This window comes from Branchiostoma lanceolatum, chromosome 1, assembly GCF_035083965.1.
Source record: "Branchiostoma lanceolatum isolate klBraLanc5 chromosome 1, klBraLanc5.hap2, whole genome shotgun sequence".
NCBI lineage: Eukaryota > Metazoa > Chordata > Leptocardii > Amphioxiformes > Branchiostomatidae > Branchiostoma > Branchiostoma lanceolatum.
The window spans coordinates 37,702,949-37,730,907 of record NC_089722.1 but is presented as its reverse complement, the minus strand read 5'-3'; the positions used below and the strand labels follow the sequence as shown (position 1 = coordinate 37,730,907).

Genomic DNA, 27,959 nt, shown 5'->3' with positions numbered 1-27,959 from the left:
GTAACTTATTTTTATGCTGCAAAAAGTGGTAAAATCTATAGTTGTCCTATCTGGTGAATAGAGTTAGTACTATAATGATAATTGTAAGATAAATGTATCTACCTGTTTATGTTAGGTCACCCTTGAGGACCAGATCGTGCAGACCAACCCTGTACTGGAGGCTTTCGGTAACGCCAAGACCGTCAGGAACAACAACTCCTCCCGTTTCGTAAGTCATCATTGAGACACTTTGGTAAAAAAGACTTAAGGAAGATGTACCCGTGGCGCAAGCGGATGGTGACGTAAAACCGGCGCCCCGTGTATAAGGGAGCTTCGGGCATTAGCCTCAAGCGTCAAACCTCTGCACGTAAAAGAACCCAACACACTTATCGAGAATAGTAGGGGTGGCTGTGAGTTATGTTTCATGCATACATCTTTAGCTGATCGATCAAGGACGAGTTAATATAAGCCTAATATCATAGCGACCGCGTTTAGCCCTACGAATGTCGCCGAACTTTTTTTTAACACCCGAAGTCATCGCAATACTCGCCGTAAAATTATTTTCAGCATCCTTCTTCTTATTGCGTGTTTCCATCGGTCTGATGTTGAATGTTTTTTTCCATCTTTCAGGGAAAATTCATCCGAATCCATTTCGACCCGAAGGGTATTCTGGCCGGAGGCGACATCGAGACTTGTGAGTACCTTTTAGCAGTAGCTAATGTACTTTCAAAAATATATAATGGTAAAGATAACAAACTATCAAGTTGCTTATGATAATGTCACATCTAGTGCTGCACCAATGGGCTTTAAGTAGTATTTGTTAAATCTAAGCCTTGTCACTGCAGAATTTTTAATGCACTTTTATTTGTATGTTTAAGAATGCCATACATGTTGTAATGGGGTAAATTGCTTTTTGGTGAAGCTTCGTTTGTTCTATTGCCACAACTGCGCACCGCTTCAAGGTATGAGAAAATCAATTGCTGCTTCGATTCTTCAGAAATTAGAACCAATTATTCTGTGCCATGGCTTCAGTCTGTAGAGTCAATCTTAAAATGTGAATAAGTATTCTAAAAATATCAAAGACACAAATATATATTTTGCTAACGATATGAGGTTTGCATAAAAAAGGTAGTTCTTTACATTCGATTGTTGAGATGAGGCATGGGCACGGAATATGTGGCGTATTGTTTTGTATTCCGGGTCAACCAAACTGTTGGTTTCAGACTTACTGGAAAAGTCGCGTGTGATTAAGCAGCTTCCTGGAATGGAGCGTGGTTACCACATCTTTTTCCAGCTGAGTTCGAACGGTATTCCAGGAACTACTGGTAAGTGGCGTCATCTCGCTTGGACCAATGACGAGACGACCCGTTAACATGACGTGACATGACGTATTGTTTCAGATCTTCTCGAGAAATCTCGCGTGATCGCACAGCTTCCCGGAATGGAGCGAGGCTACCATATTTTCTTTCAGCTCATGTCGAACGGTATCCCTGGTACTGTAGGTAAGACAACCAAAACGTCGGCTGATGCCATGCCTGCTCCTAACGTGCGGAATGACTCTTCCTTATTTGGACGTGACGCATGAACCAAAACGTATGACGTAAGCACGTCGCCGGAACGTAAGCAAGATCTTGCATTTAAGGTCGTATTCGCGTATTTAAGTTTAATATCTCGTATATTAGGTTCATTTAGTTGTGTCCAAAGACATATTTTATGCAACGGCTGTTACTCCGATGCAACGTTGACCAAAGAAAATAAGAGAGATTCGGTAGTTATAATAGGTTCAAATGGCAGGCTAATCGCCGTATACGCATTACGTTCCGGCGACGTGCTTATGACGTATGACATGAATTGACTCATTGGAGATTATATTGTTGTGTCAAGCCTAACGACTGACGAAGTCAACTTGTTGATTAACGACTTGGTAACTTATTTTGACGTGTGACGCATGACGACTCCAACGCACGAGTCCGACATGAATATCAATATTGATAACAATACCTTGATGTCAAAGCTAATAACGAATGACAATTGTTTGACGACTTAGTAACACCCATTCCCACTAGAGACTGCGACTGAACAGTGGCGGACGAGCAACCAAATGTTCGACAATTTGTTGTATGAATTTCAAAGCCAAAGAATAACTTTTTTATACTTTTAAATTGAGCATTGTATTACAATGACAAGATCAAGGAACAAGCAAATCGAACTTTGGTGATCGCCGTCTAGTGGACATGGGGCCTATCTAATTCTGATGTGACGCATGACGACTTAAACGCACGAGTTCGACATGAATATGCATTTTGATGAACCAAACTTGATGTCAAAACCGGTAGAAAATGAAAAACACTAAAACGTAATAAGTAACTGTAACAAAAGAGTTTTGCTCTCTTTCACTTATGTTATCATAAAAAGAATCAACGATTATCCTCGATCCTTTGCATGCCTTTTAGAAGAGCAAGTGTTCATGGGGGGGGGGGCGCTGATATGATATTTAACACATGCCACTTCCGCGCTTTTACATGTAAAGTGCAATGGAGGCTATCAACAGTGATATGTGTTGATTGTTCATCAGTCTCAAATTTCAATGTCAAATTCAATGTCAAATACGTATTTAGACATTAAACAATGCCGTTTTTATAAGGGGAAAACTATTCTGAAACTCAAAGACTTGTACTCACCGACTTTCGACGAACTTTGACCTAGTGCTGACGTAACATGAGCGGAAAAATCAAGTGTCTACAGCTCTTGTGTCAGACAGCTGACATAGGCCAAAAGATTCAGTCGAAAAGTTAGCTGAGAAAAATTCCTCGAGCGGCAGAATATTTTACTTCTCATTATGGAACTTACCAATTCAGATGAACTTTCGTGCTGATACCGTTTTTTTCGGAAACCACGAAAACAGACCGTATGCTGCTGAAGAAAGAGCCGTCGTTCTACCGGTTTGTGAAGGAGGGTGTCTACGATGTGGCCGGTCTGGACGACGGCGAGGAGTTTCGCCTGACCGATGAGGCCTTCGACATCCTGAACTTTGCCGCCGATGAGAAGGAGAACATCTACAAGATGTGCGCCGGAATCCTCTGGTTCGGCAACAGCCGATTCGCACAGAGAGGCGAGCAGGGAGAATTGGAGAGCATTGAAGGTAACACACTGGTTCGCGTGGATTTTATTTCGCGCTAAATCCGGCGTCACAATTCATGCGAGCGTCGGCCGAATTATTAGATCGCCCGAAGCTCGCCGAATTTCAAAATCGCCAGAGCGTCGACCGTATTTTCCAATAAAAATCTCTGGTACGTCCGTCGAACACTAAAAATTAAAAATTCCCCATGAGATTTTACCATGGACATGGACGAAGTCAGAATCGATCGCGACTAACCTGGTAAAAGGCCAATATTTGGATCAACTTTGATTTCTAAAAATCGCCCGAAGCCCACGTAATCGACAGGACGTCAGAAGATATACATTTAAAGCTCGCCAACACGTCGGCCGACTTTCTTATTTGTGACGGGGGCTTAAGGGAAAAATGAAGTCTTTGCGGCAGTGCTATAGTCACATACTGCTACAGTATTGGACAAAAATGTTTGCGGTTGTTTCAAGTTCGCGACGAAACGGTTGCTGCGAAAACCACAAATATAAAACCACCGCGAACATTTCTGCATTTACAGTATCTTTACCAAGCAGATATTACCGTAGGTTCTAGTTTTATCTAAGATACTGTGATTAATATTGTTCTCTCAGAGACCAAATGTTAGAATTTATGCTTGCATGAGAATATTCATGGATAAAGTACATATTAAAATTAATATGACCTAAGCATATTCAAAATCCTAATCCAATGTTGCAAAGTCTAAATCACGAAATTTGATTGCGAAAAATTTAATCATGTGATTTTCGAAAAGTGAAGTTTTCTTTGTTGATTGCTGTCCTTATGACATAATGTTGATATATATCAAATATAATCTTACATATTTAAATTTTCAACAGAGATGGGGAAGGTCGGGCGTCTTTTTGGCATTGACGGTGACGAGTTTGGTAACGCCATCTGCAAGCCGCGAGTGAAGGTCGGAGCGGAGTTCGTCACGAAGGGCCAGACGGCAGACCAGTGCATGAACGCCGTGGGGGCTCTCTCAAAGTCCGTCTACGATAGGGTCTTCAGGTAAGGCAGGCGTGACTTAGTGGAACAGACTAGAAATCATTTGGTCTTTTAACAACACACACGGATACACACTCACACACACACACATACACACACACACACACACACACACACACACACACACAGATACGCACGCACTCACGCACACAAAACAATCTAACCCATCCAACTCATATAATATCCTACACACAAATATGATGTGTGGTAAAGCCGGTCGTTGATGCTTTCCAGCAGATTTAATCATCTGATTATTTATGAATCTTTCGAATCATGTAAAGATTAACCGAGTAACTGTTTTCAGAGGGAGTCCTTACAAATTCATAGCAAAAGAATCAGCACACCAAAAAAAGGATAACTTACTATACACTAAATGAATACTGCAAAGATTAGCCACTCCTCTGGCAGTGCTGAATCCCGATTTGCAAATGCTCGGCAAACCGTCACGGGATCAGCCCTGCTCTTTCAGCCAATCAGAGGATTGCCACAAGCTCGTCTTGTGGAAATCAGCAAAGGATGCTGGGAAGCTAACAGCCACTCATGGTTAGATCGCTACTTTGGGTTCATATCAAAATAACGGCTGTTTGTGCCATATAAGGCTTGCTCATTAGTTATTAATGAGCAACTAATGGCTGTCTGTGCGGAATAAGGCTATGTCTTTAATTTTTCATGAACTGGCATTGACGTCACTAGTACCCAAACCCTCTTCAAAAGAGCAGGGCTGGAAGGGTTTCCCGAGCATTTGCCGAGAGGGATTCAGCACTGCTAGAGGAGGGTGAGATTAGCCAAAACTGGTTATGTTTGTACTTTGATAATGTTGCTGAAGCAATGAAGAGATGCTAATGATGCCGTAACTTACAGGTTCATTGTCCAGAAGTGTAACCAGACCCTGGAGACGGACAAGGAACGGGCGTACTTCATCGGCGTGTTGGACATCGCTGGCTTCGAGATCTTTGAGGTGACACATATATGCAAGTGTCCTTTTAGAAATGTAGTCTTAATTAGCAACGAAATTACTTTTCAATTTAGATGCAAATAATTTAGATAGCTTGTTAAGGAGTAAAATGTGCTCAAATGTAGTGTGTATTACTTTAAATATTACGCAATGTGAAGGGTTGATTTTGTTACCTTTACTATTTGTAAAAGGTGACAACATACAAGCTTTGAGGCTTAAGTTACTGGAGGTCTGGATCATTTGCAAGCTTGAAATATGAAAGAAACTAAAAGAGGTATTGTTTGATACCTATGATCTAAGTACATATTTTGCTATTGGTTGATTCTTGGCCTATGTGATGAAGAAAAGCATCATGACTACCCATTTTGAAGAAAGACAACAAACACATTTTTTTTCTTTTATCCGCAGTTAAACAGCTTCGAGCAGCTGTGCATCAACTACACCAACGAGAAGCTGCAGCAGTTCTTCAATCACCACATGTTCGTACAAGAGCAGGAAGAGTACAAGCAGGAACAGATCGAGTGGGAGTTCGTCGACTTCGGAATGGACTTGCAGGCTTGCTTGGATCTTATCGAGAAGGTTTTCTTAGTCTTCATGATTTACTTGTTCTAGAAGACAAGACATGAGCTAGTTCAAATTTCGTAGTGATCACTATTTATAAAAAAAAACGATCTCAAACTACCTGTGATCAGCCGATTTGGTATAGAACTGGCCAAGAACTAGCCTTATTGAATCGCTTCTAGCGGCCAACGAAACATCCGCTGGCTCTCTAGGAGGAGCCGTTACAATCTCGGACATCAGAGTTTCTTTTACACAAACTGACAAAGCACCAAAAACAGCACCAAGTTTTGGTTGTAGATAGGTTGTAGGTCTTCATGTTAGCTTTATCAGCTTTTAAAAAAAAACTCAACTCATTACACACTAAGCATACGAGTAGTCTGTCCCCCTATTTCACAACAACGAAGCCTACCCGACACACGTATCATGCTCATTTATGTACGTATCGAATCAAGATGAGGGATATTCTTTGTTGTTCTTTTGATATTCTTACCATGCCAAACTACTTCAAATCTTAATTATTCTATTACTGTTAATCAAGACCTCTGACCTCTCGAACCTCTTTGACATTTTATTATTATTATCATTATTATTAGTATTATCATTGTGTATGTTAGGAACTTATGTTTGTATATCTGCGTAATTTTCAACATTGTTATTGTATGTGCTATGTGTTAGACGCCCGATATCAGCTACTGCTGCCTGGTTTGTCATGTATTGCCTGCTGCAATTTGAATACTAGTAAAATAAAAATAAAAATATTCATTGTATTTTCTTCAGAAAATGGGCATCCTCTCCATGCTGGAAGAAGAGTGCGTCATGCCCAAGGCCAGTGACAAGACCTATCTGGACAAAATGAACGGCCAACATCTGGGGAAGAATCCCAAATACGGCAAGCCTAAGCCCAGTAAGAAGAAGTACGAAGCTCACTTCGAGCTGGGTCACTACGCCGGGCCTGTAGGGTACAACGTTACATCCTGGTTGGAGAAGAACAAGGACCCCGTCAACGAGACGGCCGTCAAGGTCTTCAAGGCGTCCAAGAACGCACTGTTGTGTGCTATCTGGGCTGACTATCTCACTGCAGAGGAGCAGGCTGGTAAGGAAACCATCACGGGGGATATGTCACTGTTGAAATCTGCCATACAGCACGTTGTATTAATCGTATCATATGATCAACATGCTGATTTATCCATATACAGTTGTACTTGGGTAGATACATTTGCTTCTACTTTTTTTTGTATGTATAGATGTAGCATACCATACGAAACTTTCTTAAAGTATAATATTGTTCTTATAATCTGTATGTAAAGACTTTGACGAGAGTTTCTGCTTTCAGAGCAAAAGGGTGGCAAGAAGAAGAAGGGAGGCTCCTTCATGACCGTGTCTGCTGTTCACAGGGTAGGCAGTAATCACAGTATTGAAATTCAATAGCTAAGACATTTCAGATACATCGTACTGAAGGTTGACGTTAGCAAATTGTGGATATTCATAGGCCAGTATTGGATGTGTCGTACACGATTCAGCTGCCTTGTGCCGATGAATGTTGTCATTAAGTCAGAGTAAAGTTGGTTCTGTAACAGTCTTGCTAAAAACCCTACGACAACGACATCGTACAACAAATGTGACTGAAACAATGGTTTGGTGACAAGAACAATGTAAAGCGGATATTCAAAAGGAAACCCTGGAACTGTTTAGGCAATCCATACATATATACGTAGTTTATGGCGTACTGATCCTGACCTCCCGATATAGACATCATAAAAGTTATTCATCTTTTAATCATTTATATACGAAAGTTTTTAATATGTACATGTATTTAGAATATTGTTATAGCTCGTTATGCTGTCCATTGTAATGTCTTGTCTTTGCCAGCAGGGCTAGTCCTTTGAAATAGCCTCAGGCTAGTTGAGCAGACCTGGCTGTTTGTCCAAAGCAGCCAAACCAATAAATAAAGCGGATATTGTAAATTAAATCAATACTCTACTGGACGTTTTGCATATTAGGAACAACTGGAGCACCTGATGCACACCTTACACGAGACCTACCCGCATTTTGTCCGCTGCATCATCCCTAACGAGGTCAAAACAGGCGGCATCATCGACGGCCCGTTGGTGTACAACCAGCTGACGTGTAACGGTGTGCTGGAGGGCATCCGTATCTGCCAGAAGGGCTTTCCTAACAAGCAGATCTTTTCTGACTTGGTTGAGAGGTACATTTGCGTTTTTCAAGATTTAATTTTTCAAATTTGCCTTTATCAATTTTAAAAAGTACAAGTACAAAAAAGTCCTTTTTTTGATTGACCTGGGCACTTTTTCGATTAGTAATTGAATCATTTAAAATCATACATTCAAGACATGATTCTATGAAATGACCTTGTTGAAGAGATTCATCAGTAACGTGTGATACAAGCTACTAGAATATTCCTAAACCAGTGACTTGAAAAGGTAACGAGATACGCAACTCCAAATTGTCGATGTCTACTGTACATCTTGATCACGGAGTATCCTAGTCTCGCGAGAACACGATCTACACAAGTCTCGTCCTAGTCTCGTGTTCTCGCGAGACTAGGATACTCTGTCATCTTTACCAAATGGCCTCTTTTTAAATTCACGCATTGTGTTACAGATACCGAATCCTTGCTGCATCTGTCTTTGCGGAGGGTACCTTCATCGAAGGAAAAGAGGCCTCCAGGCTGCTTCTTGAGGCCACGGGTCTCCCGAAAAAGTCTTACGGCATCGGTCTCACCAAAGTTTTCTTCAAGGTAATATTAAAGTTGGTTATCTTTGCTCTATGGGTGCTCATACATTTTAAGTGGTGGGCTACGATATATAGGGTGCTATATCATTGTTGAGCTATCAGTTATTTGCTTTGCTGACTTATATATGTAATGATGAGCCCTGAGGCATTTGATGTAGTTTCAACAGCATTTTTTCTGTTCTGCTTACTCTAGTTGTTGTTAATAATTAAGCGAGGCTACAAAAGTTGGACAGAATGTTTTACCATTGAAGTATGCCGATGTGTTCCTGCCTTGAAGTACCGGAGTTACAAAACTAGAATTGATGTGTTAAAAAGTTTGTGTATTCCTAGAACTATTGTAGAGTCAAATCCGTTACCACCAAGTTTAGCAGAGATATCTTTGCTGGATAGCTTTAAAGAACACCTGCAGCTAGATGTGCAAAATTTAGGTGTGACAGGCCGGTGTGACGGTATTTTCAGATAAACAACTGTTGCTGCGCCGTGTACCTGCGAAGCTGTTGTGTTACGCCGAAGAAGGGCGGTTATACCGGCTATACAGATACAGATGTTTTTGTTCTTTTCTAGGCTGGTACTTTGGCCAAGCTTGAGGAATTGCGAGAGGATAAAATCAACGCTAACTTAACCGGGATACAGTCTGTTATCCGAGGCAGAAAGCAGAGGCAGATCTTCGAGAAACTGTATGCAGGAAGGTACGGAATAGGTTCTTTATAAACACTTTCTGTCGTGTTCGTGGTTGTGTTTTCTTGCATAGAAGAGTTGCCGTGTTGTACTGATTTGGATCTAAGCCATGGGTCGAGGACTGTGAAAGGAATTATAATGTTGCTGATGATGATGCTGCTGATGATGTTGTTGTTGTTGATGATGCCGATGACGTTGTTGTTGTTGTTGAAGATAATGACAATGATGTTTTCGATGTCATGATTCTGATGATTTTAGTACTGATGTTGATGATGTTGATTATGCTGCTGATGTTGATTTTCATAATGATGATGACTATGATGGGGATGATGATGATGATGATTAAGGGTTAATGACCCGCTCCGATGTGTATATGGTGTCATAACGCCTGGTCATGTGCTATAACAACCGAATAAAACCATAATATATATTTCAAGAAGATTTTGTGAATTTTAAGACGATAAAGATTTTTTGAACAAGGTTAAGACAAAGATTCATAAAAAGATACCCCCGCTACATGATGGAACGGTCGAACGGGTGTGTTATGGCGTCATAACACATGGGCAATGGAGGCTTCTGATTGGTCGACGCCATCTGGCTATGTGATAATAATATATAACCTCTTTCCAGACAAGCCTGTGACATCATCCAGCGCAACATCCGGTCGTTCTTCAAGCTGCGGCATGACGGCTGGTACAAGATGTACGGAGCCATCAAGCCTCAGCTCACCGGAGCCAAGGCCGAAGAGATGCTGGAGGTCAAGACCAAGGAACTGGAGGTGTGGTCATGTTACTTTTTACTTACTTGTACTCTGTGATGAGGTCTCCTTAGGGTCTCATTCATGAGTTTTTCGCCCCATATGTATACAAGCTTTGATACGTGTTTTACCTGGGCGCGTTAGTAATGAAGCTACAGGAAATGCACCAATGTCATTCTTTCTGCATTGAGCACATAAACCCTATATCGTGCAGGGAAATTGCAAACTACCAGAAATAATTCAATTCCTGTTCATGGCAATTACAATCTGCACTTAGCTACACCCCACAAAGTCACTTTCCAGCTGATAGCGCACGGCCGCATCACTCTATATTCAGGGCTGTGTACTAAGATATGGGAGAGAGTGAGTGAGTGAGTGAGTACGTCCGGATCCAACCTCGCGCGCGGCTGCCGAACATTACCTGCTAATTTCTTCAGTTACAAACAATCTTTCATCATCAGTTTGACGCTTGATATCATTTGGGCTGACTAGAAAATAATTTTCCACTCATATAAACACACGTTCTTGCTGCCGTTCATTTTTGGCGACGCCTCAGGGGTGAGCCAAGTGATATAGTATTGTGTGCAGATTGCAAGAATTCTAGATATTGTACAGGCATTTGTCCAGGGGTATGCGGTATGTCGCCTATAATGGTGTAGCATTGTGTGCAGTTTTGGAGAATTCTTGGAATTTTAAAGGCATTTGGCAAGGAGGTACACTACAAAAAAAGACATTCTTGTTTTTTCTTGTTTTTTCTTTGTTGAAGAAAAATTATCTTCCAGAAAGAAAATTATTCTGTGTGCAAGAATAAGAACGAATAAGGAAATGTCAGTGAGGACGTAACAAATATAAACTTTTTCTTAGAATATTTTTCTCTGACCAAGTTGTTTTTTCTCACACATATCGACTAGAAACCTCGAAATAAATTTTCTTGTTGTTATGATTCTTCTATGGCACAGAATTTTTATCTAAGATATAATAAATTCAGAGAAAAATATTCTAAGAAAAAGTTTATATTTGTTACGTCCTCACTGACATTTCCTTATTTCTTCTGTCCTCAAGAATAAATTTCTTACACTTAGAATGAGTTTCTAACACTAAGAGTGAGGTTCTTGAAATAGGAATACCTTTCTGTCCTCAAGAATGAATTTCTTACATCTAGAATGAGTTTCTTCCACTGAGAGCGAGGTTCTTGAAATAGGAATACCTTTCTGACCTCAAGAATGAATTTCTTACACCTAGAATGAGTTTCTTGCACTAAGAGTGAGGTTCTTGAAATAGGAATACCTTTCTGTCCTCAAGAATGAATTTCTTACATCTACAATGGGTTTCTTCCACTGAGAGCGAGGTTCTTGAAATAGGATTACCTTTCTGACCTCAAGAATGAATTTCTTACACCTAGAATGAGTTTCTTCCACTGAGAGTGAGGTTCTTGTAATAGGAATACCTTTCTGTCCTCAAGAATGAATTTCTTACACCTAGAATGAGTTTGTTGCACTAAGAGTGAGGTTCTTGTTGTAGGAATACCTTTCTATCCTCAAGAATAAATTCCTTAAACCTAGAAACAGTTTCTTGAACTAAGATGGGGGTCTTGAATCAAGAATACCATTTAATAAATCAATGATAATATAATGTAAACATGTTCTAATCATATTTATTATTATTGATCTAATTGTTTAATACACAGTTTTGGATTTTTCTTTCTAACGCCCATTCTTAACCAAGGATTGCAAAGATTAACCAGTTTGCAATACAATTGTTTCGATAAATGTTTCACATTTGATGCTGTGATAAAAGCACATTTTCTCTGTGCTCATACAAATAACTAATTGTCCCTCTAAAATTGTCAGTTCTGCAGTGTTGTAGCTGTCCTTCTTATAATCAATGACTTGTTATTGTTGAAAGATTTTCCAAACATGAGACGGGGGCATCTTCTTTGGTCCAACAGGTTTTGAAGTCTAGAAAAACACACAAAAACAGATGACGATGACTGTCATTTTCCTACATCGCCCCCCTCCCCCTTATACATGCATGGGGATGGGGGCTTGTGCATTTGCTTGAAATATTATACTTATACTTTTTTAGTACCTTGTAGGTATACGTATTACTGCACTTAACGTACATGTTCTGCAATTACTGGTTGGCATGCAACCACAAACACAACAAAGGTTTCTAAGCCTAGAAAAATACACAAAGACTTAGTGACTGTCATTTTCCTATATCGCCCCCCTCCCCCATATACATGCATGGGGATGGGGGCTTGTGCATTTGCTTGAAAATGTTATACTTATACTTTTTAGTACCTTGTAGGTATTACTGCACTTAACGTACATGTTCTGCAATTACTGGTTGGCATGCAACCACAAACACAACAAAGGTTTCTAAGCCTAGAAAATCACACAAAGACTTTAAAGTGACTGTCATTTCTTATATCACCCCCCTCCCCCGTATACATGTAGGGGGAGGGGGGGCTTGTGCATTTGCTTGAAAATGATATACTTTAACTTTTTTAGTACCTTTTAGGTATAACTGCACTAAACGTACATGTTCTGCAATTACTGGTTGGCTGTATCATGCAACCACAAACACAAAACTTAGAGTATCTGCTTGGGAAATAAGTTATTTTCATGCAAGACAGGCTATAACATACCTGGAGCATATCTGTTGATGGCGTTGGCCTCAGGAAGCATTTTGGAACTTAAAACAAGTCATCTACGTTGTGTAGTGAGTCCCACATGATACCAAAAAGTGTCCTCATGAAACTAGCCGCATCTTTCCCTAGTATTGTAAGATCTAAAGCGCAGTGTTCAAGCAAATGCAGCCGGAGCCCAAACTCAACGGTCCACATTCAAACATTACAGCAAAGGATGATGGGAGTATTGAATTAGCATAATTTATTTTCTTATTACAAGAAAAACAATAATTATCTTCTTGAACTTTACAATGTTAAGGAAATAAAGGAAATCATGCAAATTCGAACTTTCATTTCACTTTCCATCTTTAGATAACACAGAAAAGCAGGAATCATCTTTCTTTAACTTTGTGGAAAAGGAATTCGAACAGAAAAACACTTGGGAATTACTTGTTTTACAGTTTCTTGATTTTCTCATTTTTCTTAACTGTATTTGGTCAAGAAAATAACTGTATTTGGTCAAGAAAATCCTTACATCTTCTTAGATATTACTAAGAATTGCAAGAATCATATTTCTCAGACTTCCTAAATTAAGAAAACAAGAAATGTCAAGAATTTTTTCCTAGTGAAATGAAAGTCTAAAGAAAAATTCATGTATGGCAAGAATAAAAATCTTAAGAGTAGATTCTGTAAAATACTCCATTTGACCAAACAAGAAGCAAATATTGTGTGAAGAATAAGGAAGAAAGATTGACTAGCATTTCTAGAAGATTCTTGCTGATAAAAAATCATACTAGAAATCCTATCTTCACCTAAGAAAAACAAGAATAAAACTCTTAATGTAAGATCTAACATTCAAAGGTTTTGCGTAAGGTTTCTTGATTTTCTTGAAATTCTTTATGGAAGAAAATCTTTCTCTCAATAAGAAAAATCAAGAAAACAAGAAAAATAAGAAAAAGCATTTTTGGTAGTGTATGTGTTAACAAGAATTTATAGCCAACAGGAATGTTGGTATGTTTGTGTCCTGGGACAGAAAGGTATTTCTGCCCATACACCTAATGTGATTATAGTAGACTTGCATTGAGATCGTTCTTACTTATCTGTGTGGAGCACTGCGTCTTGAATTGGGATTGTTCTTATTCGTCATGTGGAGCACTTCCAGAGGTACCTCCATACAAAGGATTGAAGGACAAGGTAAAAGCCAGTCCATATTGAGAAGTTTAAATACATTCTATATGCGTTTATTGATTTGATGACAATGTGCCGATATAGTTTTATCAACATTCGGTAGAGGTGCTTACAAAAATGGTAACGTTGTATGTTACTGTACCTTTATCTGCTTTCATTGCATGTTATTTTTCTTGTCAGGCAAAAATTCAGTCTGAAGACTGGGAATAGTGTTGTCCACCCTCTCGGGGCGTACTCAAATCCTTCAACATACACTGGGCTTATATGTATTTGTGTTATGTAAGTTTTGAATATTTGTTTGAGTGTGGTAGTAGGGACTGGTCCACATGTATGTGTGTCATTACTAATGAGTTTTATGTTGTGAACTGTAGTTCTAATGGATGTGGCTTTAGAGATGTGTAGGATTTATCCTTAAAGATAACTGCAATACACGGAACAGAGGCTTGCCCGGTAATGAACACAAGACACTGGTTCAACGCTGCCGAGGAGAGTGAGGTTAAAGAATCTTTTAGACATAAAGTCTGAACGTCACTGAAGACCCTACCCTACTCTACTCTACTCATGATTTCCGCCCTGTTCTGGCCTTTGTTATTTACATGTTGTAGTTACAGGTTCATAACCCCATGGCCTATTTAGTGCGTAATATGTAGAACTGCTAATTGAAAAAGAGCTTAACAGAGTTGACCTGTTTCTGTTATCAGCTCCTGGTTTAGTTAGATATACAAGTCCACAGTACCTTTGGTCCAATTGTCCTTCGCTTACACAGACCCACCGACTCCCATTCTACCATCCTGGCAAGCTGGCTCCCAAGACCGGTATAGTGTGTATACTGTGAAAGGAGAAATGTTCGCTGTGGTCTTAAAGTTTGCTTTTTTTGTGATGACCTCTTTAGTGTAAGCTTAAGACAACCACCAACATTTCTTCTTCCTGCATACACCTCCTTGTATCAACCACACACTTAAACAAAAATGCAGATTACTCTACATTTTCTATCTACTGCAATATAAAACCTTTGCAAACATATCCAGTCTTACCGTACCTGATTTACGATGTACTCCTAGTTCGTGGGTCCTGTGTGTAGACTGTTTAAGTGGAAACCTGACTCAACTTTTCTTTGTCAACAATCCCTGTTCCTCACTTGGCTGTACAGTTGAAATGTCAAATCTGGTTATTTTGGTTCCTATGGTTTATTACAATGTGGTTGCTAGGAAGGAATTATTATCAAATGGTTACCATCTGGATTCGTTGGAATGCGGATATAGAGATGTGTATCAATTGGAGACAGGAGTGTCTCTTGGGTCCATCGGAATGAGAATGTTACTCCCTTGCATACCTTGGATTGTGGATGTAGAGATCTGTATCAGTTGGAAGAAGAGAATGTCTCTTGGGACCATCGGAATGAGGAATGTTGTCAACTATTGGCATGTGGCTGGTATGTGGCATGTGGCATTGGCATGTCACAGGCAAGGAAATATGCGTTGCATTTCATGATGGGCAATGTTGCGCCTGGATATGATATCTGCGCTGCTATGGCCTTTGTTTAAAGTGTTGTTATTCACATGTGCTTGTTAATTATGGGTGTGTATAAAGGACATGTGATGTATATGTTGGGCCACAGTTGGGGTTCATTGGACAGTTTGAAATATTTTATTCACAAGTTTACGTACAAGTTTGACTTAAAACGTTTGTTCTTTTCAATGTGTTTTATACGCTGTCAATCACTGTTTATGGTTTCATTCATTTTCAAGCAGATGTTGTGTGATTAGATTAGATTTCATCTATCTCCAAGCAGATGTGTGTTTCGATCTATTCACCTCCAAGCAGATATTGTTCAATTCCATTTCATTCATCTCCAAGCAGATATTGTGTGATTAGATTTCATTCATCTCCAAGCAGATGTTGTGTGATTAGGTTTCATTCATCTCCAAGCAGATGTTGTGTGATCAGCTTTCATTAAACTCCAAACAGATGTTATGCGAGTTGATGTCGTCCGTCTCCAAGCAGATGTTGTGTGACTAGATTTAATTCATCTCCATGCAGATATTGTGTGATCAGCTTTCAGCAGATGTTCTGTGGTTAGATGTCGTCCATCTCCAAGCAGATGTTGTTATAAGCTTTCATTCATCTCCAAGCAGATGTTGTGATTAGCTTTCATTGTGATTAGCTTTCATTTATCTCCAAGCAGTTGTTGTGATTAGCTTTCATTGTGACTAGCTTTCATTCATCCCCAAGCCGATGTTGTGATGAGCTTTCATTAAACTCCTGTCATCAACGTGAAGGCAGGTGTTGGTTGAAAGATAGTTATGCCAAAGGTTACTCAAGTAACAGGTTTGTGACCCCATAACCTATACTCAGTTGGTGCTTATTAAGTGGAAACATGACTCAACTTGTCACTGCACGAAATGGCCTCGGATCCCGGCGGATACGTACAGCAATTTACAGTACCACAGACATAATACATTAACACATCACCCACAACAACAACCGTCGCCATGGCAATGTCATTTTTCCATTGCCAATCTTGTTTGGGTATACACGCGAAGTACTTGTAGCACATGGATGAGACCTTAGACCTTGGAGTGACCTGCATCATGCCCTATTTCTGACGATCTCGGGCCATCCGTTTCAGGTCTTGAAATGTCATCTTGTTATTTCCCATGAAGCACTTTCGTTGTAATCAAGTACAAAATTCAACCAAATTTTTCTGGGTCCCATCTTTGAACGTTTCCCACTGTTTGGCATCCATCTTAGTTTCTTCGATGGTGGCAACATGACGACACATACACTCATTTTACGTTGATGCACTGGAATCTTGGAAAACTCAAGCCTACTTTGCTACCGTGCCTTCCTCCTTTGACAATGAAGCTCATTTTTCTTTAAATTCTTAATCTCAAAACCTCAGCTCATTTCTTTACGTTCTACATGCATTACTGCCGTTGTAAATAAAAGCTCTGATTCATGAGCTCAAATCAGATGTAGAAAAGCACCATCGCAACAATTCTCAAGCTCTCCGTTGCAGGTTAACTGAATACTGTCTTGGCCAATGGATACTTTTTTGGCCATTTTACTACTGGAAGATGCTTAGAGATTAACTATCTTTCACCATTTGTCAACAGGATGCATCAAAAGCTCTGACGACAAAACGTAAGCAGAGGGAGGACCTTGAGAAGCAGATCAACGATATCCTTGCTGAAAAGGAAGACATGCAGAACCTGCTTTCTTCGGTAACTTTCTTGAATATATATTGCAGTATATGATATACTTTGATTGTATTGTATTCTATGGTATTGTATGAATCAGATCACTTGTAATTTTCATGTATGCTTTGACGGCGATATGGAGATTGCTAGACCTCTTCTGGTAGTCTTGTGCAATCTTTGTTTGATATGGAAATGATCGTACATGCTAAAAATTTATTTGAATTACTCCTTTCTGTCAAAGGAAATTGGATTAATGATATATAAAAGCTGGTAAAGGGCCACAAATTACTAATTACCATCCATACGTTGATATCTACCGCCATGCAAATGTTCATTGTAATCCATCCACAGGATCTTGAGTTGCACGTGTGAGTATCATCATCACCATCATGTTACTGATGTTAGTGCGAACACATCCACATCCAAAAACAATACCTCCCGTTGGTGCTGAGGCGCCTTCACAGAGTTAAAGACCCAAGTAAAACTATATAAATACAGGATAATGTAAACTATAGGATTCAGTATGCGTCTGGCAGCCGTACACAGCACATCAGTGGAGGCCTGGCTGAGACAGTTTACCATGTACAAATTACTCTTCAAGTCATGTCAAATCCATAGACAACAGATAAGAATGTAAAATAGGGCCAATTCACGCCTCAAACTGCTGGGCAGCTAACAGTAGGAGCACTCCCTTTACGACTTTCCCAGGGTAAGATTTTTGCCGGGTTAAGAATAGTAAATTAAGAGTGTCCCTCCATCTTCGTCCCTACAGGAAGGATCTGTTGTCCGGGAGGCGGCGGAGGAGAGGGTTCGCATTCTGGGTAAGGAGTTTAACGAACTCCAGAGCGAACACAAGGAGCTGGAGGAACACTGGGAGGACATCAGCGAGAGCAGCAAGACCCTTCAGATCGGCAAGGACAGGGCGCAGGCAGAAGTCGACAAAATGAAGGTATTTTTTTAAACGAACTCGCTCAGTGCAAGGCCGTAAAGGGCCACTCATCAAATCACTGAACTAATTCTTACTGTAGCAGCATCTCTTCGCCCTAGGTCAGAAACATTAATGCACGAGACAAGCATGACTTCACTGACCCATTAGAAGCAGCAGGGGTTACGGAGGCTGCTCGGGAAATTCCCTACCCCATTTAGGCCGGAATGTTTTGAGCCACTCATACCGGGGCACGCCCCTACTCTTTTTTCGAAAGACATGGTGGGTTCTTTTTTCCTGTTTCAAGAGTGGGCAGGAAATAGTTTTGCGGCCGTACAGCAACCTAATTTGTTTTTGTGTTGCCCATGATTTTATAATTGGAATATGAAGCAAGATGACAACAAATCGAGCGGAAAGTAGAAATATCGTTTGCTATTTAGGCCATGTTGATTTGATTATATGGATGACATCCTCTGGGAACCCCAAAACTGATGCGAGCGTGCGAATTAAAAAGAAATTGATACAAAGAAAAAAAATTGCCTTCATGATGAAATCTATGTGGGCAGGAAGGTTGAACAAATGACTAAACATGCAGTATGGTGTAGCGAAAAAAAGATTCTGAATTTTTTCTTTCACATCTTCTTTGACTTTGTAATTTTTCTTTGGCGTACTACGACATTACTTTCCGTTTCTCAAAATATTTTTCTTGCAGTTCCCAGCATAAATTTGCTATTTTGCAGCTGCTTTGTATGATTTACAGTTTGGTCGAATACCTTTTTTTTTTGGAAACGGACGAAAATTGATGCGCGTGCGGATGTCATCAAAATAATCAAATCAACATGGCCTTATGAAATGCATTGTTCGATCTAGCAAATCTTTGATCACTCAGCGGTCACAGCGCGGTCGCAGTCTGTAATGGAAAGGGAGACCCGTGAAAATGATAATCGCATTCGTCTTTCCTTTTTTGAACAGAAAAAGATCGAGGACCTGGAACAGAAACTCTCCGAGCACGAGAAGAGCAAGCAGGGCGAGGAAGAGTCCCTGAGAGAGAAGGAGGACGTGGTTGCTAACAACCAGGACAAGATCGCACATCTGCTGAAGGAGAAGAAGAGGCTGGAAGAGCTGAACGCAGTAAGTGGAAACAATCTTTATATCTGAATTAAAAAGACTCTTTTTACACAACCATGAGATTTATTCCACCGACGTATCGGTGACCATCTGTCACCTTCTTCAATGCAATTCTGACTGGTTCACATAGAAATGCAGCACAGGTGTTGCTTCTAATACATATTAATGAGATGCATTTCCAAACGCAAAGTATTTATATATGTATATATGTGTATTATATATATGCATCACTATGCAGTCCCAAACGTACAGAAAAAGGTGACAGATGTTCACCGAAACGTTGTGTAAAAAGAATCTTTTTTTATTCAGTGACTTACCAACCTTATGGAACTATTCAAGAATCTTTATATCTGAATATTTTCAGATAGTGTGGCGTAAGATATAAGTCATGTACGTATAACCTCCAATCAGATATATCGATGTCAAGACAATATCCAAGGGGTCGGTGGCCAGTCGGAAACTGTTTGTGCCCTTTGGATACTGTCTTACTGGTAGATCTGCTTTGAGACTACTGTATGTAGGCAGCATATAGATATCAGCTTAAAAAGATAAACATTCTCTCTTTTAAAAACATTTCTTACTGAGAAAATACAGTTTCTTTTGTTGCTTTCAAAATGATTTGTTTACACGTTTGTCTGCCGTAGCAAACACTTGATGACCTTGCCGCTGAAGAGGAGAAAGCGTCGCAGCTGTCCAAGTTGAAGATCCGGCTCGAACAGACTCTGGATGACGTAGGCCCACATATCCTCAATTTTCTTAGTACAGATTGTACATAACGCCTGTGTGTGTAGTGTGTGTGTGTGTGTGTGTGTGTGTGTGTGTGTGTGTGTGTGTGTGTGTGTGTGTGTGTGTGTGTGTCTGTCTGTGTCTGTGTCTGTGTGTACGGGCCCATTCACACTTATGCGAATATTCAAGTACCTATGAGGTGCGTATTATCATTTTGTTAGTTTAGATAAATTTTGCGGGGAAGAAGTTGTTTTCTGCTTTGACCCATCGTTGTGCAGCCGTTGGCCGCAAGTTTTACCTAAACCAAAGATATGTCGAGCCGCAACTCATTCGGAATTGAATATATGCAAATGTGTGAACGGGCCTTTGGATTGAGTGTTTGCAGGTATTTATTTTGAGTGTGCGTGTGTTTACATATATGTGTGTTTCATCTTCATCGGGGCAAATATGACTTGTTTACTGGTCAATACAGCTTTGTGCAACTGCTAGCAATGCGGTCCCAAACGTAATTGTTAGCATTTATAGCAGTTACACCTAGCTAGCTGCAATGAGAAGTGTACCAGTCCGAGTTGTCCTGAAGATGAGAGACGGCACTTGTTAAATAGTGGTTCTGATCCAAATTAGGAACTTTGCTATTCAGTCATTAACCAAACTGATGAAATTATTTAGGGATGAAAACTTTCCTGTATTCCACAGCTCGAGGATGACCTGGCGCATGAAAGGCGCATCGTCATGGAGGTAGAAAAGGTCAAACTGCGCGTGACCAACGACCTGCAGAGGATTCTGGACCAGATTCAGGAGACGGAGGACATCAAGATAACGCTGGAGGAGAAATTCAAAAAGTAGGAATGTTTCTTCCGTATTTCACTGCACTAGAGAGGAAAATGGGGGTATCCCTGTGGTGTAGTGGTCTGCGCTTCTGTCACTTACCACATCTGGTTCTGATTACTTGGAACCAGAAGACCCGAGTTCAACTCCCGGGTAGGACACCTCTGGACAAGAGGCTCATTGAGTCATACAAAACACTTTATAAAAATGGCACTTATGAAACAGTATGGAAGTTAACACACTCCACTGCCAGTGGACTAGCCCCCTGCTGCAGTGATTGCACCACAGTGTGGCCCAGGGCTATGAAACGGAGATGGGCACCGCCTTATTCACCTTATGGTGTGGGAGGATTTTAACTAACTAAGAGAGGATAATGAACGAAAGGTCTTTATTTGCATATTCTTGCCCATATGGGTTAATGGCTCGTCCAAACTTGTGTGTATACTTGAGTCCGTATGAGTGGCGTATTAATATTTTTCAGTTTACGTAAACTTTGCGGGAAAGAAGTTTTTTTAACTTTAACCCACCGTTGTGCAGCCATGTTTTTGAAAAAAAAAAACATATTTTTTTGGCCGCAAACTTTACTTTATACAAAATGTCAACAGCAACTCATATTATACGAACTTGAATATATTCACAATTATGAATGGGCCCTAAATGCACGCACACACACACACACACACACACACACACACAGAGAGAGAGACAGACAAATAGCACAGAAAACATAACGTTCTTTGTAATAATCTACCATGCTGTATTTGCACTTTTCTACAACAGGCAAGAATTCGAATTGAATGCAGCTCACTCTGCCGCCGATGATGAATCTGGCCAGAACGTTGTGTTGGCTAAGAAGTACAAAGAAATGCAGGTAAGTAGTTCGGTGGCTTTATACAACAATACCTAATATTTAGTGTCTAGGAAAAATCAATAATCCAAAACCGCCTTCTTACGTGGTGAAAATTTATGCCAGACAGTTGTAGTTCCGAGGTAATGTTGAACGGTTATTTACAAAAACGGTTATTTTCAACAGTTTTTTTTTTGACTGTCCAACTCCAGTCTTGGTCATCGAATGAGTAGCCCGCCGCTTCTAGGACTGTTGAGGTCTGTGTGATGGACAGTCGAAAATTTGGCCAAATGTAAATTGCGTTGGAAATTACAGTTCAACTGTGCTTCAGAATACTTTCTGCCAACACATTCAAGCTAGAACAGCTGTAGAGTTGCTTTGTTTTTTGATCGATAGTTGTGTATGTGTTACACTTCTGTACGTTTAGGACCGCATAGTAATGTCATCCTGTACATATGTAAATACTTTACGTTTGGGAATGCATCTCATCTATATGTATGATCAGCAACACCTGTGCTGCATTGCTATGTGAACCAGTCAGAATTGCCCCGAAAAAGGTGACAGCTGATGAAACTATTCACGGATAGAACAGCTGTAGTCTCATTCTCATCCTAACTTAAATGCGATTTGAGGTGGTGCGTTTTTAACACTAATCATCACAAGCATCTCTAGAAATGGGTATTAATTTACATTACTGCAGTAAGGTATAATCCACTCGTCCAAGTTGACTTTCCAATACGATTGACCTTTTTCAATGAAATCGGTATTTTGATTGATCTTTAATTGAGTCTACTTCCTCTCGACAGAGGATACTCAGCGAGCTGCAGGATGACATGGAGGTGGAGAGATCTGCACGAGTCAAGGTACTTAAAACGTGTAGAACGTGCTATGTGCCATCATCATTTAAACAGTAGTAGGCATGTACGTCCGTTTCGTGAGAGTGTGAACGTGTGGAAGGTAGTAGTCACCATCCTTACTTTGTAAATGTGGTAACCATATACGTCCGTTTCGTGAGTTTGTGAATGTGTGGAGAGTAGTAGTCGCCATCCTTACTTTAACTGTGGTAGCCATACACGTCCGTTTCGTGAGAATGTGAATGTGTGGAGAGTAGTAGTCGCCATCCTTACTTTGTAACTGTAGTAGCCATACACGTCCGTTTCGTGAGAGTGTGAACGTGTGAAGAGTCGTAGTCGCCATCCTTACTTTAACTGTAGTAGCCATGTACGTCCGTTTCGTGAGAGTGTGAACGTGTGGAGAGTCGTAGTCGCCATCCTTACTTAAACTGTAGTAGCCATATACGTCCGTTTCGTGAGAGAGTGAACGTGTGAAGAGTCGTAGTCGCCAGCCTTACTTAAACTGTAGTAGCCATGTACGTCCGTTTCGTGAGAGAGTGAACGTGTGGAGAGTCGTAGTCGCCATCCTTACTTAAACTGTAGTAGCCATATACGTCCGTTTCGTGAGAGTGTGAACGTGTGGAGAGTAGTAGTCGCCATCCTTACTTAAACTGTAGTAGCCATATACACGTCCGTTTCGTGAGAGAGTGAACGTGTGGAAGGTAGTAGTCACCATCCTTACTTAAACTGTAGTAGCCATGTACGTCCGTTTCGTGAGAGTGTGAACGTGTGGAGAGTCGTAGTCGCCATCCTTACTTAAACTGTAGTAGCCATATACACGTCCGTTTCGTGAGAGAGTGAACGTGTGGAGAGTAGTAGTCGCCATCCTTACTTAAACTGTAGTAGCCATATACGTCCGTTTCGTGAGAGTGTGAACGTGTGGAGAGTCGTAGTCGCCATCCTTACTTAAACTGTAGTAGCCATATACACGTCCGTTTCGTGAGAGAGTGAACGTGTGGAGAGTCGTAGTCGCCATCCTTACTTAAACTGTAGTAGCCATATACGTCCGTTTCGTGAGGGTGAAAATGTAGAGAAAGAAAGTAGACATCCATACTGCAACAGTCTTTTGAGACAGTCTATTGTAGTGGCACTCTTGAAGATGTCATCACCGCAAGCAGTTTTTATAGTTGCTAAGTTGCATCATCTTGGTATGTCAATCCCTTTCACCATTGGCACACGTACAAGTAAAAGGGTTCTAGAATTGTTTCTTAGTATAACGTAAAAATATACTGCAGCGTTCTGATTTAATTTCTAAGACATTAATAATTCTTGGTGATGTAAACAAAACCTTGATTTTCACAATGTTAAAAGAAGAACGATAACGCACGTTGTGTTCTTGTTAACAGCTAAATATCATCCCAATACAATAAGAAAATATTTACGAGGTATTGTTGTCTAAACTACAGCCTTGTTAAGGTCATTCAAGTGGAACAAAAAGACGGATGAACTTGCATTCCTGATAAACGTTTGTTTGTGGTAAGGTCACTATACTTTTTTATCACTTCTCCAAACTTCCCCATAGGCTGAGCGGGCCCGGGCCGACATGCAACGCGAGCTGGACGACGTCGAGGGCAAACTGGAAGAGACATCCGGGATGTCCCAAAACGAGGCTGACAAGAACAAGCGACGTGAACAGGACCTTCTTAAGGTGTCTATGTTTTTTTTTTTGTTTTTTTTTTGCATACCACTCAAACCACCACATTGTGTGGCAAATAAGATTTGTACTGAAGAATACAAACTGCACATCTGGGAAGGACACCCTACTCTTTTATATAAGTGTGGTGGGTTCTTTTATTTTGCGTGCACGGTTTCTCCATTGAACGTCCTATTCACACACACTACCATGCAGCATAAAATATCAATATGGACATTTTCTTGCCTTAGGCCTCAGTACAACAGTGTTTGTATTTATCATGGAAGTTTATCTGTGTTTGTAGTAATCATAATACAGTGCTAAACTTTCTTACAACATAAAGGTATTCAAGGATCCGTCCTTGAGTGAATACTTCATCGTGTTGCAAGAAAGTTTAGCACTGTATTATACAGTGTTTGTATTTCTTGACTGGACAGAGAAATAGAATAACACCATCAAATCGCACAAGCAGATATAGACAAGCCTTTAATATGAATTGACAAAGATCTATGTCTTACTATGAAATATATTCTATGGCGATAAGTCGACGTAACGACGTAAGAAGAACTTTACCAACACCTTGCTAATAGTCAAAATGATTCTACTACCACCCTTCTCAAACCTTTCGACCATGTTTTATCTTGGAATATGTACGTTATCGGCCTTATCATTCTCTCTCCGTCAGATCCGAAGGGACCTGGACGAAACCCTTGCAACGCAGGAAGCTGAGGTGTCTCTCCTGAGAAAGAAGCATGCAGACGTGCTGGCAGAGATGTCCGACCAGATAGACGAACTCTCGAAGGGCAAGAGCAAGACAGAAAAGGACAGGGACTCTCTGAGGCGAGAGGCCGAGGACCTGAATATAACGTTTGAGGCGTTGTCTAAGCAAAAGGTACTTCTTGAAAATAGAGGTATTGCTTTTTGTATGTCTCTTTGTCTGTCTTCTTCTTCTTCTACCTGACCACGTATGTCCATCTGCCGAGAAACCGACAATTACTGACATGTATCGGGTCAAATAAGACTGTAAAATTTGGACCATCGCACCACGGGGCATGCACCTTCTCTTTTTCGAGTGTATGTTGTAGTTTGTCCCCGTCGGAACGATTGAGAAAACCTTAACAAATAAAGTAAATTTACTATACCTCTACAGATTGTACAATACGTTTAAATTCATGTCCAATATGTAGATACATGGTTATGCAAAAGATATGCCCATTTCAACCGATCATTCGTCCCTTGTTGTTTACAGTTTCAGTTGGAGAAGGCCAATAAACACCTGGAGTCGACGTTCATCAGCGTGACGGTGAAGATCGAGGAGCACTCTCACATCATCTCGGAGCTTCAGTCCATGAAGACTCGTCTGACGGCGGAGAACTCCGAGCTGACCCGCCGACTGGAGGAGTCGGAATCTATGCACAATACTCTCAAGCGTAACGAGGCCATCCTCAAATCACAGGTACAGTGCTTGTTACCTTTTTGTCGGCCTGTGTATTTCTTTGTCTTGTTGCGTGTCCGTATGTATATTTTTCTAAATCGCAATATACAAAGACAAGATGTATGTAATAAACAGTGGTGCCGTGCTCAAGCAAACAGATTATGCTAGCGGCACGCATAATTATTTCAATAAGCATAAAAGCTTCATCATCTAGCGTTTTCTTGTAGGTGGAGGAAGCTAAACTAAATTTCCGCAAAAATACTTTGTACCAGATCCATTTGTAACAGTGAAGCAGTCGTGAGGTACAACCGTTCTGATCATATGTATGTAACTAATCATATATATGTAAATATAAGTACTAACGGGGAGACTAGTGGTTATGCATACCTGTCCAGTAATGGATATGTAGAAAAACGTGAAAGATGCCTTCATTAACGTTTACCTGCAGGTTGAGGAGGCTAAACGTGCGTTGGACGAGGAGGTCAAGGCTAAGAACAACACCATGGCGCAGCTGCGCTCGGTGCAGGCCGAGTTGACGCGGTTCCAGGAGGCTATCGAGGAGGAGCAGGAGGGCCGGGCAGGCATGCAGAGGGAACTCTCCAAGCTCAACGCCGAGGTGATCATGTGGAAGAACAAGTACGAGAGCGAAGTGTCCGGCAAGATGGAGGAATCCGAGGAGGTGAGGGCCAGGGTTTTGTACTCGTTACCCTTACCTTGTTATTGTTTATTCGCACGTATATAAAAATAAATGAACAGTAAATGAAAACAAACAACAACAAAAAAACATGCAGGGGAAACCAGTAACCTTCAAGGTTTATCTAGGGTTTCACCTCAACTACGATACATTCATTACATCATAATATCAATTCAACTAAAGTAAATAAAGTCAGACGAAAAAGAAAGGTTATCTTGACGAATGGATAAACAAGTCAATAAGGAAAAACAACAGACTTTGCTGGGTCCAATGTGAAAATCTATTCTTTCACACTCAGATTGATAACGATTCGAATGCTACCTGACAGAACATGTATCGTGTTAGACATAGCTTCACGACAGTGTGCCAGGCAGTAAGCCTTGAAACAGAATCCAAATCAAGCCATGCAGAATGAAAAGAGGGCAACGTCGAAGGGTAGACATCAATGTATTAATATTCGCAAGGTCACATTTGCTTAAGAAACCGGACAACATGTGGAAATAGTTTGACAGTTCATACAGCATCCACTGTCTTCTGTCAGTGATTAAAGGCAGCTACCTGGTTTTAAACCAAGAAGTCTGAATTAATATGTTGATAGTAATGCAAATAAAGGACAGTGTTCTTTGTGGTCATTCGTTGCCGAATATGACAATGTTAATGGTGTACATGTGCCTGAATGGAAGTAGATTTTCCCTAAAGCAATACATGCGAATACATTGTAAATGTTCCAGAATGACGTAAGTTGAATATCTTTTTCCAGATCAAGCGGAAGATGGCTCTGCGACTGGCGGAGGCGGAGGAAGCTCTGGACGCCGCCAACGCGAGGTGTATGAGTCTGGACAAGACTCGTATGAGACTGGCAGCTGAAGTGGAGGACTTCCATGTATGTAATCTATATTTCCGCTATATCAAATTTGTTTGGCAATACATCATTACTAGATCTGGGACAATGACATAGCTGAGACGTTTGGCAACACAGTAGTGCATGTAGTGGGTGTATCTCGGATGGCACAATGATCCAATGAACCTACTAAATGGGCTCCATCGGTCACTGCTGACCACGATTAAATCATTGTTCACATCTTCTCTACAGGATCGTCTGTGACTCAACAGTCCCTGTGGCTTAACATTTATCTCTGGCTAGAATCTGACTCATACGTAACTCCTCTGGGCTGACTAGGTACAAACTAGCATGTGTCTCTCGCAAACTTGAGGTGGGAATGGTGGTGCATGTTCTCATAGCGCAACAAACGTTTGGGCAGTGAATCTACTGCCTTCATCAGGGTCTAATGGTAGCCACTACTGATCGCCGCGAGGGGGCGCTGTGGCGAGTTTGACAAAGTCTGTATTCCCCACGTCCCCGTGCATTACCTGCCAACCCGCTGAATTTACCCACGGATTCGAACTATCTTGTGTTATACATTCCCCCAGGTTGAGGTGGAGAAGGCCCACACGCTGGCCTCCCAGCTGGAGAAGAAGCAGACCTTGGTTGACAGGCAGATCATTGAGTGGAAGACGAAGAGTGACGAGTTGACCATCACCCTTGAGAGGTCTCAGATAGAGAGCCGCACGCACCAGGCCGAGATGCTCAAGCTCAGGTCCATGATCGATGAGATCAGTGAAGCAATCGAGATTCAGCGGAAGGAGTCGAGGATTCTTCACCGTACGTGAGCTTTGATTTACATTTCAACTCATCAATCTTTCAAAAAGTTTAGCAGTTCCTTTATTTGTAATTATTGATTTCCAAGGGAGACCATGAGTACACAAATACAGAAATTTGAAATTATTCGTTATTTTTTCCTTTTTCTTAAAGTGACTCTTATCCACTATAGCGCATTTCTAGTTAGAAATTAGTTACCATTAATACACCTTACATTCGTCAGGATATCACATTGATCCGTGCTCTCTAGACCACGAGTCGTTTACATTCAAGTATATTTCGATCAAACCAATGAAATGTGTATTTTATGCTTATACATTACTCGACAACAAA

General features: G+C 40.7%; 1 protein-coding gene across 2 annotated transcripts in view; it reads left to right on the top strand.

Moving 5' to 3' along the window:
* LOC136421725 (myosin-16-like) overlaps positions 1-27,959 on the top strand; it is a 42,523-nt gene that overhangs the window by 5,979 nt on the left and 8,585 nt on the right. Inside the window, exons 7-32 of one of the 2 annotated variants that reach the window (XM_066409248.1) lie at positions 116-208; positions 610-673; positions 1,380-1,481; positions 2,885-3,121; positions 3,964-4,135; positions 4,994-5,090; positions 5,496-5,666; positions 6,426-6,741; positions 6,982-7,043; positions 7,649-7,854; positions 8,271-8,406; positions 8,967-9,091; positions 9,711-9,858; positions 16,774-16,881; positions 17,630-17,806; positions 18,755-18,913; positions 19,555-19,641; positions 20,333-20,478; positions 21,245-21,335; positions 22,118-22,174; positions 23,727-23,852; positions 24,523-24,729; positions 25,087-25,293; positions 25,721-25,951; positions 26,727-26,849; positions 27,398-27,629. In XM_066409248.1, the coding sequence (XP_066265345.1) occupies positions 116-208; positions 610-673; positions 1,380-1,481; positions 2,885-3,121; positions 3,964-4,135; positions 4,994-5,090; positions 5,496-5,666; positions 6,426-6,741; positions 6,982-7,043; positions 7,649-7,854; positions 8,271-8,406; positions 8,967-9,091; positions 9,711-9,858; positions 16,774-16,881; positions 17,630-17,806; positions 18,755-18,913; positions 19,555-19,641; positions 20,333-20,478; positions 21,245-21,335; positions 22,118-22,174; positions 23,727-23,852; positions 24,523-24,729; positions 25,087-25,293; positions 25,721-25,951; positions 26,727-26,849; positions 27,398-27,629 (3,880 nt within the window). Of the gene's footprint in view, positions 1-115; positions 209-609; positions 674-1,202; positions 1,305-1,379; positions 1,482-2,884; positions 3,122-3,963; positions 4,136-4,993; positions 5,091-5,495; positions 5,667-6,425; positions 6,742-6,981; positions 7,044-7,648; positions 7,855-8,270; positions 8,407-8,966; positions 9,092-9,710; positions 9,859-16,773; positions 16,882-17,629; positions 17,807-18,754; positions 18,914-19,554; positions 19,642-20,332; positions 20,479-21,244; positions 21,336-22,117; positions 22,175-23,726; positions 23,853-24,522; positions 24,730-25,086; positions 25,294-25,720; positions 25,952-26,726; positions 26,850-27,397; positions 27,630-27,959 lie in introns of both variants that reach the window. The other variant, XM_066409241.1, reaches the window with a different exon arrangement.